Source organism: Mytilus californianus, unplaced genomic scaffold (assembly GCF_021869535.1).
Source record: "Mytilus californianus isolate M0D057914Y unplaced genomic scaffold, xbMytCali1.0.p SCAF_2, whole genome shotgun sequence".
NCBI lineage: Eukaryota > Metazoa > Mollusca > Bivalvia > Mytilida > Mytilidae > Mytilus > Mytilus californianus.
In genome coordinates, this window is record NW_026262668.1 from 51779806 (window position 1) to 51794845 (window position 15040).

The 15040-nt window shown below is 31.2% G+C and overlaps 1 protein-coding gene across 1 annotated transcript in view; it reads right to left on the reverse strand.

Moving 5' to 3' along the window:
• Window positions 1-583: 583 nt before the first annotated feature.
• LOC127729978 (uncharacterized) overlaps window positions 584-15040 on the reverse strand; it is a 44788-nt gene continuing 30331 nt past the window's right edge. The window contains exons 5-7 of the mRNA XM_052237977.1: window positions 14657-14806; window positions 13384-13488; window positions 584-11976 (exon numbers count right to left, since the gene is read on the reverse strand). Coding sequence (XP_052093937.1) covers window positions 11678-11976; window positions 13384-13488; window positions 14657-14806 — 554 coding nt within the window. The 3' untranslated portion in view covers window positions 584-11677. The remainder of the gene's footprint in view (window positions 11977-13383; window positions 13489-14656; window positions 14807-15040) is intronic.

A 15040-nucleotide genomic window follows, 5' to 3' on the forward strand; every position in this document is an offset into this window, starting at 1 on the left:
CCAATAATCAATAAATCAATCAATTTATGGAGAAGTAGATCAGCTTCCTTAAGAAAGTTTAAAAAAATTATCACCAAGTTGCTTTAATTTCCCTTCACAAGGTTTCATATTACACACTTGTTTGTGTACAAAGTAATTGCATGGATGATACATTATCATTATTTTAAGATATAATTGTACTCTAATCAAGGTATAAAGAACCATATGTATTACCCTTTATTTAAACGCAATTATATGTTACAAAATATTATATCGAACCTTTAAAAGACAGCTTATTGAAGCCTTAGGGAACGACCATTTAACTTCAAAAGGGGGAGGGGTTATGGTTTTTTCCAAAAAAAATATTCTGAATCCAGATTTTCCCAATACCTTATAGTGTTAAATTTTGGAAAAAAATAATTTGATTGACAGTGTCGAAAACTAAAAAAAATGTTTGCGAAATTTGTTTTCTGACTCAGACAAAAAACCATAACCCCCCCCATTGAAGTTGAATGGTTGCTCCCTTGGTACATCCAAAGAAAACTTACAAAATAGAATTATTGAGTGGGGGTATAATAAACATTGATTAAATATTAACACATAATAATGATCACATTTAATTAGAAAAGCAAAATATATAACCAATGACAAATAATTAACAATAGTAAACAGTGTATATTGGACTAAATTCTATATCCTGGAAAAGATGGTTACAGTACATATACCAGAAAGTGCAAAGTTTGTATATTTTGATCTATAAATAAATATATATTTTGCACATAGATACCATTACAAATATGTAAAAATATTCAGTTAGTTCATTTTATTTCTCACTACCAGGGTTAAATTGATGATGTATTATTCTATTTTGAGATATGCCTAACCTGCTTGGAGCCCCCCCCCCCCCCTTCACCCCCAAAAAAATAAAATAAATTAACCAGCAAATTAATGGACTGTAATTTACTGCATGTATATCCAAATAGACATAACTTAATACTAATTCACCTCATCATAAAAACTTAGTGAATTCTTCAATAAAACTGCAATGCCGCTGAATGTTAAGCAAACATCAATCAATCAATCAACTCATTCAATGAAACATTTCAAGACAGAAAGGCCCTAAACTTTTCTTATATGTAAAATTTATCAGTAAAATTCTGATACATCTGTCAACCCAAAATAAGATGTCTTCTTCTTTACTATATCTTCCATCTGTATAAGTATCATTTCAATCAATCAAAGCAAACTTGAGCTACCACCTGGAAACCATAACATTTTTAGTGACATTGACCGTTGAATTATTGAGCCCATAATCAATTTCTCCCTTTTCCCTATATATTCCATCTGTATAAGAACAGGAAGCTCAACGTAACCATCTGGAAACCCTTTTTCCATTTTTTTCCCAATTTTTAGTAGCAGTGATCTTGACCCTTGACCTATTAACCTCAAAATCAATATATTTCTTTCCTTTCCTATATCTTACATCTGTATAAGTTTCATTTCAATCGAGCAAGGAATACTCAAGTTACTCTCCAGAAACTAATTGTTTTGGACACAAGGACGGAAAGATGAAAGGTTGATAGAAAAATCGATTACTACATGGTCCCGAAATTTATATTAGAAGGGAAGGATTTCAGGTGTTATATTTGTCTAAACAATTATAAACATAATATTATTGGTGTGTTGCAATGTGCAATATTTTTGGTAAGTCCTGTTACCCTGTTCATGCATTAGCAAAAATTAACCTTGAAAGTTTTTCCTTTTTTACATGTCAACCAAATATGAATCCACTTGGTACATGTTTATTGAAGGAAACCTGGGAGGTGGCAGCATAGAGGAAGATGCTCTGAGTTGCCTAGGATATCTGAAAATGTCAATAAACACCCCAAACAATTATTAAGATACTTTATGTGTGCTGAACAAAACTTTCACCAATAACTTTTGAAATGTACACAAGTTTAATAAAATGGGCCTAGTACAAATGATACAAAATATTAAAATTTATTTGACTATATAGAAGACAGTTTCAACACTGGAAAATCACTGTTATTTGGATTGATTGATTGATTGTTGGTGTTTAGAAAACCAAAAACCTTCTTTATCATAAATACATACTGAAGTGATTTTACAATTTCATTTTGTTTTAATGACGTTTATTGAGATGTTGAACAACCTGTTGTATTCTATGGTAAAAGTTGAAAAAAAAATACATTCAAATAAAGAATAATAGTTTGATAAAAAGCAAAAGCAACTATAGTAAAATAATAATTATCACATTAAAGCAAACATCAGATCTATTAGTCTTCTTTCAGAAATATTTTCTTCCAGTTTCTATAAAATAAAAACACTCTTAATATCTATAATTGTACATGTTGTACTATTCAGGCAAAGTACCGGTAAATCCAGATTAAAAAAATATGAACACTGAACAAATTCTGCAAAAAGTACAGTAGCATTTGAAATCGTATTAAATATGTTTGTGCTTAACTTATCATTATGAAAACTATTAAATCATAATTCTATAAAAAAATCATCATAAGAAAAACTATAGGTATTTTGCATTGAAATATGAATTTTTGATGAAAAATCATATCAAAAAATGACTTGACAAATTTTGTTCAAATATATCTTTGATTTTACAAAAAAATTCATTGTGCACTTTTCAGGAGGCTATTCTATTAAATATGATCCAGTACTACACCTGAAAATTAAAACTGTGACTGCACCTGTTTTCTTGTAAGAATGCTCAAAAGATATACATTTTTTGTACTGACAAAAAGAAACATAATTTTGTCTATAATAATCAACAAACATGTAAGGGCTGTTCCAGAAAATACTATGTCCCCTCAGGGACGGAACTTTTTTTTAACTCCCACCACCCACAGAAATAAAAATAAATTAGAACAACACTCCCTTTGCATTTTGGTATTTCAAATAAAACCACCCACATAAAAAAAAAAAAAAAATGCCTTACCTGGGGAGACATAGTATTTTCTGGAAAAGCCCTTACATGATACAACATTTCTGAGGGTCTGAATGGGGGATCCTTCATTTGTGTATTTTTCAGGCCATTATTCTCCATTCTTTTTATTGTTTGCCCATTATTCTGTATTCTTTTTATTTTATCTACCAATTATTCTCTGTTCTTTATGTTTTTGGTCCCTTTTTAATCAATTCTTTATAATTTTGGCCCATTTATCTTATTTTGTAAACCATTCAGACCCTCATTTCTGGCAAATGAAAAATAATTGATACAATTAACATAATAACTTGAAAGGCATCACTTTCTGCAGTACATGTGCATTTAGATTTAACTTGATTATCATCTTTATGTCATTTGATTTGACTTGACTAATGTCATTTAGATTTGACTTGACTAATGTTGTTTAGATTTGACTTGACTAATGTCTTTTATATATGATAGATTTGACTAGACAAATGTCTTTTATATATGACTTGACTCACATCAAGTGACTTGATCAACCACAAACTTAAACAATGAACACTAAAGTCTAAAAATAAAGCCAAAACAAAAAATTATCTCCCCTGCTTTTCACCCATAACGTAGTTATACAACAGACTGAGTTTAAACAATGATATACACATCTGCATTAATAAAACAATGCAATTATGTCCCATTGAAAAGGTGTATATCCAAAATTGTCAACCCTAAGGGCGCATCCCAATTAAGAAAGGTTAGCCATGCATGCATAATATGGCAAAGGAGGTCAGTTAGTTCATACTGAGATATCAGTGAAAGTAACCTGAACCTAATCCATGCACGCATGGCTAACCTTTTTAGTTGGATTAGTTTTCATCATATGTTTCTTATCAATTTTTCAGAAATCAAAATTATTCCAGATTATTAATTTCTTGTTATATTGTTAAAGGACCTCACACACAGTTAACTTTACAAATGAAAATTTAAAGGCTTCAAAAGTCATTACAGCATACATAAAGTAGCCATATTAATTAAAAATATTAATTTCTGAAATATGAATGAAAATTAATTAATTGTGTAATAAAGATGACCTACTACAAATATGTATTAAAGATATTGACTTGTAAAATTGCAAATTAAATGGAGAACGGCTGAAGGCAGGTCCACTCATTTTTCCTGAAACTGAGAAATGTGGACACTTGTAAAACAATAAATACTAAGAGTCAACAGTTTGTTTGAATTTATGAAAAAAATTGAATCAGAAACTTGACAGCCAGATAATGTAAACAAATTTTAGTTACATAAAAGTCGTACCGAGTTTGTTGGGTCTCCAGTGGCGGATCCGGGGGGTGGGGTTCCGGGGGTTGGAACCCCTCCTTTTTTTTTTACGATCAATGCATTTGAATGGGTACTTATAGTTGGAACCCCCCCCCCCCCCCTTTATCCTGGGTTGGGAACCCCCCTTTTAAAAATGGCTGGATCCGCCTCTGGTCCCACATTCTACTTAAACCTGAGATGTGTAGAGGCTTGGTAACAATGTAACAATGTTATAACTATTAACACTGCCTATAATAAATACTTATTCTGAATTTGAAAGAATCTCTTATCTTGAAACAGACTTAAAAATTAGTTACTGTTGACCATGCCGTTGTTGATAAGTAGTACCCGTGTCTAGCCTTCAATCCTACAAATCAGACAATTCTGTTTATCTTATGGACATTATTTAAGGATGTTCGCTCCTCTGTTTCAAATAACAAGCTTTTTAAAAGACTGTTAAAATTGAAAGTATATAAATAACAGAACTTTAAAAGCAGAATAAAATGAAAGGTCTGTGTTCTTTTTTTGAGATATAATCAATTGAAAATTTGGCGGGAAATAATTCTCTCTAGATTTTTCATACAATTCATTTAACATTAGCACCATTTTTCTTTAAAAACTAGGAAAAAATAACAAGGATTTCGTAAGATTTTTAAAAATGGCTTTTTAAACTATATGTAATAAAACAAGTGAAACTGCGAGCTACTGCTCACTGATGATACCCCCGCCCAAATATTTTGGTAAACAGGAAGTTGTTGAGTGATGAATCTGAAAACACATCATACGGTATAGCCGACTTATATAAACCCTGAAACCAAATTTCAGAAATCCTTTTATTGTAGATCCGGAGAAAAATGTGCAGAAAATTTTCAACTTGGCTATCATGTGTAAAATGATACAAGTGTTCGGTAAACAGGAAGTTGTTAAGTGATGAATCTGAAAAGGCATCACACGGTAAAGCCGACTTATATAAACCTTGAAACCAAATTTCAGAAATCCTTTTATTGTAGTTCCTGAGAAAAATGCGACGAAAAATTTTCATGGGACAGATGGACGGACTGACGGACTGACAGACTGATGGATGGACAGACAGAGGTAAAACAGTATACCCCTACTTTTTTAAAGCGGGGGTATAATAATTATGAAGAGAAAAGTAGGTGCTAGTGGGAAAAATCTTTATAAACACTACATGGATAAAACTAGAGATGATTCCGAATATCTGACAAAAAGGTAAAATCAAGAGTAGTGAACATCCTTAACGCTATTTACACACAATGACAGAAATGTATCAATTTTATCAATGATGACATTTATGTAACTCTGCTATTTGTCATTTTCCCCCAATTAAGATAATTAAATCCCTTTGCTTAACGTATTGACATAGATTTAATGCCTAATAAGTGCACAAATTACATGATGCAATATAAAAATACATGTGGTCTAAAAAAAAATACTTTGACGGAGAGGAAAAATTCAGAATAAAGCGAATTAAGAAAAACAGTCATTAAATACTTTAAATATAAAAATGAGGAGTTATGGTATGAAAAACGTACAACAATTCAAACTAGAAAACTAACGACCTAATTTATAACAAAACAATATACCAAAAGCAAATATGACAGACATGAACCAACAACAACCACTGTATTACAGGCTCCTGATTTGGGACAAACATATAAAGAAAGTGGCGGGTTTAAAAATGTTTATGAGCACTCAACACTCCCCCTAACTCAGGACAGTGATGAAACAGCACAACATAAGAACAAACTGTAAAAATCAGTTGCAATTGGCTTAACTCTAAAAATTGGTACGAGGCATAAAAACTACTTACAAAAATAAACCAATAGACACAAAGCACCAAAATAAAACATAATCAATACAAGAATCAATAGTTTTAAAAGATTATAAGTTCTGATATGTATTAACTAGGTATATATTCCGAGGACTATATGAACTATTATATATTGAGGAAAAAATGGAAATTTATTTAACTAGATTCATCTAGTTCAGCTCTCTTTCATGAGTCTTGCACACTGAACTAGCTAACTTGAAACCATGAGAATTCCAACAGTGTTATCTACCACTACATGAACATTTACTGTGTATTCAAAAATATTCGTGAAATTTTTTTTTTTATTGAGAAAATTGAATCAGAATATGTTTCACAAAAATAAAAACTTGCTTTTCTAATTTGTATGCAGAATTTACTGAAATCTCAATAATTCTTGCATTTTTGTTAATTTTAAAAAAAAATCGCAATAATAAATTGACGCAAAGATTTCTGCATTAACAGTAAGTTATCATGGATAGCTTTTGACTACAATCATGTTTGCACAAAATTACAATGACAATTATTAGACACTTAGTTAAAAATGGGAATGTGAATAATTTAAAACATACATAACAAAACAATTACAATATTAAAAATTAAGCTTTATATTCATATATACAATGTATATATATATACACAGTGTAGTGTTATATGATAAAGAGGCAATATCTGGGGACAGGATGAAGTAACCAAAATTATTAATGGTCCATTTGAAGATTCTAAAAATAGGGAAATCAATTCATTAAAATTAGAAATAAGTTTCATACAAAATATAAATATTTATCAACATATACATATGTATTATACATGAATTTAAAGTGGGGAAAATGTTCTAGGGGAGGGATCTACAGGAATATCAAGTAGATTTACACAGAAGGAGCAAAGAACAGCTTACATGAGATTTGGTTGTTTTTATATGTTTTTACTAAAACCCTATTCATGTAAAAGTAATAATGCCTTGCATGGTAGATAAATTAATAAACTGTTATCACAGAGATATGTCTCTCCTTTTTGTAATTTTGAGAATGCAAATGTTGAAATTAAAATAGCAATACTTTAACATGTAAGTTATGCAAATATTCAAAGTCGATGAACCATGACTGAAGGTACATGGCTAAACAATCTCCATGGAATGAGATGTGCCAATGCTAATACAACTGCATACCAAATACCATTGACTTATTATAAGTTGTTCCCTTTAAACAAACCTAAACTCAAACATTAACTTGTAAACTATGTAAAAGTTTCAAAGTCAATGAACCATGATCAGGGGTGGGGCTATATAATCTCCATGGAAACAATACTAAGTCTTGCAAATGCCAATAAATTTGCATACCAATATCATTGACTTAACATTAGCAGTTCATCTTAAACTGATCTAATCACAAACTAATACATGTAAACTAAGCAAAAGTTTCAAAGTAAATAGACCATGACTGAGGGGGCGGGGCCAAATATTCTCCATGGAAATGAGATGTGCTAATGCTTATACAACTGCATACCAAATGTCATTGACCTACCACTAGTGGTTCCCCATAAATTGACCTAATCACAAACTAATACATGTAAACTATGAAAAGTTTCAAAGTCAATAGACCTTGACTGAGGGGGCAGGGCCAAATAATCTCCATGGTAATGAGATGTGCCAATACAACTGCATACCAAATATCATTGACCTACCACTAGTGGTTCCCCTTGAACTGACCTAATCACAAACTAATACCTGATAACTTAGCAAAATTTTCAAAGTCTATAGACCATGACTAAGGGGGCGGAGCCAAATAATCTCCATGGAAATGAGATATGCCAATGCTTATACAACTGCATACCAAATGTCATTGACCTACCACTAGTGATTCCCCATAAATTGACCTAATCACAAACTAATACATGTAAACTATGAAAAGTTTCAAAGTCAATAGACCTTGACTGAGGGGGCAGGGCCAAATAATCTCCATGGTAATGAGATGTGCCAATACAACTGCATACCAAATATCATTGACCTACCACTAGTGGTTCACTATGAACTAAACCTAATCACAAACTTATACATTGTTGACGCCGCCGTAAACAGCATACCTATGTCTCGCTTTTTGAGTCCGTCAAGGTGAGACAATAAAAAATCAAAGAAGAATGTGTCCAAGGACACGAATGCTCCCACTCAAGCCATGCAATTTTCCAAGTTCAAAAGGGGTATTATGAGTTTCATAAAATTTGGATGAGACAAACTTGAGTAAGTGTGTGGAAACGAAAAAATTTACAATTTTCTAAGTTATAAAGGGGCATAACTCTAGAAAGGTAAGTGACTCACTGCCCAAATTCGAACTCTGTCTGCAAGTTTTGGTTCTTAGTATTGTGTATGAGTTTCATAAAATTTGCATGGGGCAAATTATTGATAGGCCTGTTTTTTTTTTTATTTTTGGATACATTTTATTGAAAACTTGTATTAGATTTAGTATTAAATCGATGACGCACTGAATAATGATCTAGGTATCTTTGAAGAGACAATATACAATATAAACCTTATTTCTAAATAATCAATTTAGCATGAAATGGACAATACTAGATGCCTATTTATTATTTAAAACTTTTTAAAGATCCAAAATTAATCTTAAACTTATAGAGCAGGATATTTGTGCCTGGAATACTCTTCTGGCAAATGTCTCATCAGTCATTCATCACACAATGTTTAGTACTAATAGTATCTGGAATCGGGAAGTATATGGCTGACAGATCCCAATAGAGCACATACATTACAAATCATCACTGACCAAATATGAGGTCATTCTGTTTAGTAGCTTCGGATAAAAAAATGTGACGAAAAATTTTCAGTTCATTCAACATATTGAAAAAATCAAAGTATAGACAAACAGGACGTTGAAATTTGACAGATCCAAAAAATGTTCATACCTTATAACTCATCACTGTCAAGCTGCTTACTAAATATGAAGTTTCTAAGTTTCTGAGAAAACAGTGACAAACATATTTGTTGGATGATTAGACAGAAGGAAAAGATGATTGTTTAGATTCAATCTAAACTATTCAAATAGGGTGATGGCAAGAAATTCTACACCTAGTGAAAAAATTGTGTCAAAATGTCAATTTTTCTATGTCATATATTTTCTTTTGGAATTGTAGGGTAGATAAAAATCGATCACACGTAACTAGTTAAAAAATTGGAGAAAAATTGATAACAATATACAATCTAAGTATAACTAAGATGAAACCCATTACAGTTAATTAGTAATATGAAATTATGAATATACAAAAAGTATTAATGTGCAAGACATTAATTCAATATTTACAAACTATGCAGTGTACTTTTAAAAAACTGTACAATCAGAAGATAAATCTTCTATTACATATGACCAAATCATCCAAAATTGTTTACATTAAATATACTAAATAAAAGCACTAAAACATGACATTTAAATTATTAAACACATATTAAAAGAAATTCATATTTAATAATAATATAGTGAAACCCATCATTCTTGTATACAAAACTGCCTAAATTGATATCTTGTATCTTGTATACAATAGATGTACATTGTTGGAAAATATAAATTTTATTTGAACTCCCTAACAAACATATAAAGGGCTTGAGAAGGCTACATATTCTGTGATTTAGCTTTGAAATCAGCAAGTAACATTTTTATAGAAATTGACTGGGATTGAAAGTGGAAAGCAAAGAGAATCCTAAAATGAAAGTTAAAATTATTGCTCTTGTCACAAAAGCAATAATTTTAACTTTACTAATCACTTATCATAGGAACAGGATGAAAGAAGCCTCTATTTGAATAAATATAAATAAAACATTTATTTGTACACCTATTATTTGTATTAAAGATAGTTGGCAGATTGCAGGATAAAACGACTTACAAAGAAAATCCTTCTGTTATTCAATATTTGTGTTACAATAACACCTGGTAAAGTGACAAAGTTTACTTTTGACAGGTTCCACTGTATTTGACAGAACACATCCCTCTTTCAGTCAATATATAATACATATATATATATACAAAACAATCCCTGAATATCTAAAGGTTAGGATTTGTTCTTTAATGAAACAGAATATATATAAAACAACAATGTGTCCATAGTACACAGATGCCTCACTCGCACTATCATTTTCTATGTTCAGTGGACCGTGAAATTGGGGTCAAAACTCTAATTTGGCATTAAAATTAGAAAGATCATATCATAGGGAACATGTGTACTAAGTTTCAAATTGATTGGACTTCAACTTCATCCAAAACTACCTTGACCAAAAACTTTAACCTGAAGCGGGCACTATCATTTTCTATGTTCAGTGGACCGTGAAATTGGGGTCAAAACTCTAATTTAGCATTAAAGTTAGAAAGATCATATCATAGGGAACATGTGTACAAAGTTTCAAGTTTATTGGACTTCAACTTCATCAAAAACTACCTTGACCAAAATATTTAACCTGAAGCGGGATAGACGGACAGACGAATGAACGGACGAACGAACGGACAGATGCACAGACCGAAAAACATAATGCCCCAAGGTGGGGCATAAAAATAAACCTTATTGTCATTTTTTATTAATCTACAAAAAGGTATGTAATGTACAGTTACCTAACACCAAATTATGTTGAAATTTGTATATATGAAGAGTTTAATTTATGAACGGCTTTAAAAAATATTGAGATTCAGTTACATTGAAAATTCATTCAAATGGTCTTCACTTCATTGATGTACATATTTTTTTGTACCAGGAATGAAGTGCTCTATTCATCTGAAACAGAAATTATTCCAAACTGCACTATTACAAAATGAAAGTTTATTCTAAAAATAAAGACATGAAATTGTCTCTATATTTTCTTTCTTTTAAGCAGCTAGTTTTTCAGTCAAGCTTTATTTCGGTTAAATTTAAACTTTTTTACTGTTAAAATTTTCGGAATGAGTCAAGTTCTATTTCAAAAGGTGAAAGGAAAACCTGTGCCAAAAAAATCAAAAGTATTACGAAAAAAAAAAAAATAATTCATAAAAAATGCTGAGTGAACAGCCATTAAATAGTTCTTATGGTTATCTGGTTGTCACAGTATTTCGTGGTCAACATTAAATCACTTAATTTTAAATTTGCAAGAAACCCATCCTAATATATGAAAGGAAGTATGGTAACTTTGTAAAAAAATCTTTTTTGTAGATCGATTGCTATTCATACTGATATAGACAAAAATGCTCACCCATGGCATAAAGAGGGTGTCAATAAGCTGCTTCTTTTGCCATTGGTTAAAAAGAATTTAAACCTCAAATTAAGCAATAATGAAACAATTGCACTAACTACATAAACCAAGTTGTTTGAGGGGCAACAACAAAAAAATGGAACTTTAAAAAACAAACATATCAGATGCAATAGTCTGATTCTTGATTCATGCCAATTAACAATATGGCAATTGGGTCACAGGCTAATTTAACAATATGCCAAAAGGACCATTTGCCAATTAACCATCATGTAAAAGGACCATAGTATAATATACATGATATAAGTTTCACTGCACGCAGATCCATTTTTCAATTAAACTCACAAAACTTGGATATTTGAATCCCCAAACATTTATATAAATCTACATTTCCCTATCATCAAATCTCTTGTAAATGGGAATATTTCTGTGACCCATCTCTTCCACGATTTCCACCTTGATCTTGATAAAAATCATAGTCCATTCTGCGTGCTTGAATTTCATCTTCTGGCAAAGCACTGAAGTTAACTCTCTCATGATCATCTCTAAGCTCCACAGTCCAGAATTTGTTGCCGTTTGGAAAGTTGTGCCATTTACGATACAGGACATATCCCACAACAACTCCTATCAGAATCAACAAACCAATACAAACTCCAGCGACTATTCCTCCTGTGTGTGCTGATGTTGCTTTTATTTTATCTGAAAAAATAAAATACACAAATTTGTATAAAAAGGAAGAGCGCACTTCATAATAAACCTATTTGATTTATTTCATAGAACTAGAGACATTTATACAAGAATATATATATGTGTCCATGGGACACCTTTACCCCACTCTCACCATTACATTTCCATGTTAATAAAAACTGTGAAATCTGGGTCAAAAACCTAATTTAGCATATATGTTAAATAGTTCATATCATTTATAATGAACATCTGTACAAAGTTTCACTTTGATTCGACCACAAACTACCTTAAACCAAAACTTTAAAGTGATATTTAAAGGGACAAACAGACAGACTAACAAACAGACACACAGACCAAAAGAACCATTATGCCACTCTACTATTGTAGTTATGGCATAAAAATAAGTTTACCCTGCCACTTGTTCAAATGTCTTTTTGAAGTCAGGAAACTCGTCACTGCTTGGTTTTGAATTCTTTGTTTTTTAGGTATCGATGGCAGATTGTAGATTGCCTTTGTTGAATTCATTCACATGTTTTTCAATTTTGTGTTCCTGATTAGTGTTCCATTTATTAGTTTTATGTTTGTCTTTAAGATAGTTTTTTAGTTGGTGTTTCTAGTTTAATACACAACATTAACAGTTTATCAGTTATTTTCCTGGTTACAGAACATTTTTTCATTTGTTCAGGGTCACAGCACCGTCGTTCAGCAACATGTTTATTGATAATATTTCTCAGTAATTCCTTGTATGTTCCTGTATATTTAACAGACTCCCCCCTCCCCCCCCCCCCCCCCCCCCACCTCACCGTTACAAATACAAGGTCAATTATGCATTGGGTCTCCTATGTAATGATCTTGACACCTGTCATAGCTGTAACCAGTAGTATAAAGAAAAACAAAGGATACGAGGTATCCATCCATGACACAAAATCAGTACATGCACAGCAAAAAAAAAAACACAAAAAGCAAAGGAACAGCACTTTTATTGCTGTTCTTCATCTCAAAGTCACAGTGAGGCCTTCAACACAGAGCAAAAAAACTCTCACCTCACTGCAAGTGTAAGACGTCCCCTAGCACTGGCTTGAGCCTAATTCTTTGCGAAAATAATTTGGATAGACTTTGTAAGATGTTACACCACCAAATCGGACCTGGTCAAAAAAGAGTACATGTTTAAAACAAAATAGTTCCTACGCATAGGTGTAAATCTAAAACTATGTAGCATATATTTTAGTAATCAAGGTATCAGATGAAAGGTGAAGGACTGGTGATCCTTGTAGAACAAATACTTTACTGATAATTTAGAATAATACAAAAATGTATGAATGAATTCTAAAATTGAGGGCATATATTGCCTGTTTCTCAGATATGAAGAACTTGGTCTGGTATGTTCCTTTATATCTAACAGAATTTTCCCCCACTAACCTTTATGAATACAAGGTCGTTTATGCATTGGGTCTCCTATGTAATCATCTTGACATCTTTCACAGCTGTAACCAGTAGTATTTTCTTCACATGCCATGCAATGGCCTACAGAGATAATTACTTATATTGTAAAATGTATTTCAAGAATCTTAAATAATGAAACTCAATAATATAAAAAACAAGGAGATGGGTTATGATTGCCAATAAGTCAACTATCCACCTGGCATAATGAAATTAAATGGGAACAGCTCTCTTACAAGCAATGTTCTTTTTGTTTCATTGTCATTGATTGTTAAATCGTTTTTTATATACTATAACATTTATTAATAGATATCTCTGTTTTTTGTTCACTTATATGTATATTGTATTAGAAAATTTCCATGAACATCTCTACCAAATTGTGTAATTCAAGATCCCTTAGCCAAGAAAATCTCTTAATATGGACAATGTCAAATGAAGATATCTCATTTATTTTAACATTTTGTGAATATTTGGAGACAATTTATTCTCTTAGAAAGGTAGATTAAGTAACTTGCTAATAATTATTCAAAGGATCTAACAAATATAGTTTTAATATGTATATATATACAGAATGAGATATGTGTATTTCTATATGTGATAATATTTTTTCATTGTAAAATATAAAGAAAGATTAAGAGTTTTCCCTCTTTGTATAGAAACAGGTAAACTGACTCATCTCCCCATTCAATTATGTTTCTGTCAGTGTTCTGATCAACCATTTCCAATTAGTATGATAGTTGTGTGAAAAGATGATTGAAAATGGTTATATTGTATGTCTGTCTTTAATATGATAATTATACCTGTTTTTGAGCCTGATAAAAATAAGGAGATGTGGTATGATTGCCAATGAGACAACTATCCACCAAAGTTCAAATGACAGAGATTTATTATATAAAGCAATTATAGGCAACCAATAAATAGTAGGTCATATAATAAAAGAATTTGGATTTAAACTAGCAATATAATGCCATCAATATTGAAAATGAAAGTTCTCACTTACATTGTATACATTCAGAATTTTTTTTGTAATGGTTTGTTAGTTGAAAATTGTGACAGAATAGTTTAAAAAAAAAAACACTGGTATTTTCGGATATAAATTTCAGAATTTACAGTACTTTATCTAACTTTCACACAACTATCATACTGATTGGAAATGATTGATCAGAACACTAACAGAAACATAATTGAATGTGGAGAAAAGTCAGTTTACCTGTTTCTTTACAAAGAGGGATAACTCGTTGTTTTTACTTACCTGTCCTATCACAATATTTTGATCTGCTGTGACACATACATTTCGTACAAGGTTTGTCTGATGAGTGACGGAAATATCCATCTACACATTTCTCACACCGCCTTCCTCCGTATCCTTCTTTACACCCTATGCACTGAAGTTTATCCTCATCTGTAATAAATATATATACATGTAACAAATATTTGCATTTCTATGTTCCTTACAATTGAACTTTTTTTACACTTCAGCTCTTGATGTGAGGCTAAAACAAAAATATGTACCAGGTAGGTCATGTAGGTAGATAAAATAATTTTATTTTTTTGAATATTTTACATCAATTATAAAAGGAAATACTGCAGACTTTTACAGTTCTTAACCAAAAAAGCTGGCATTTTAAACAGTACT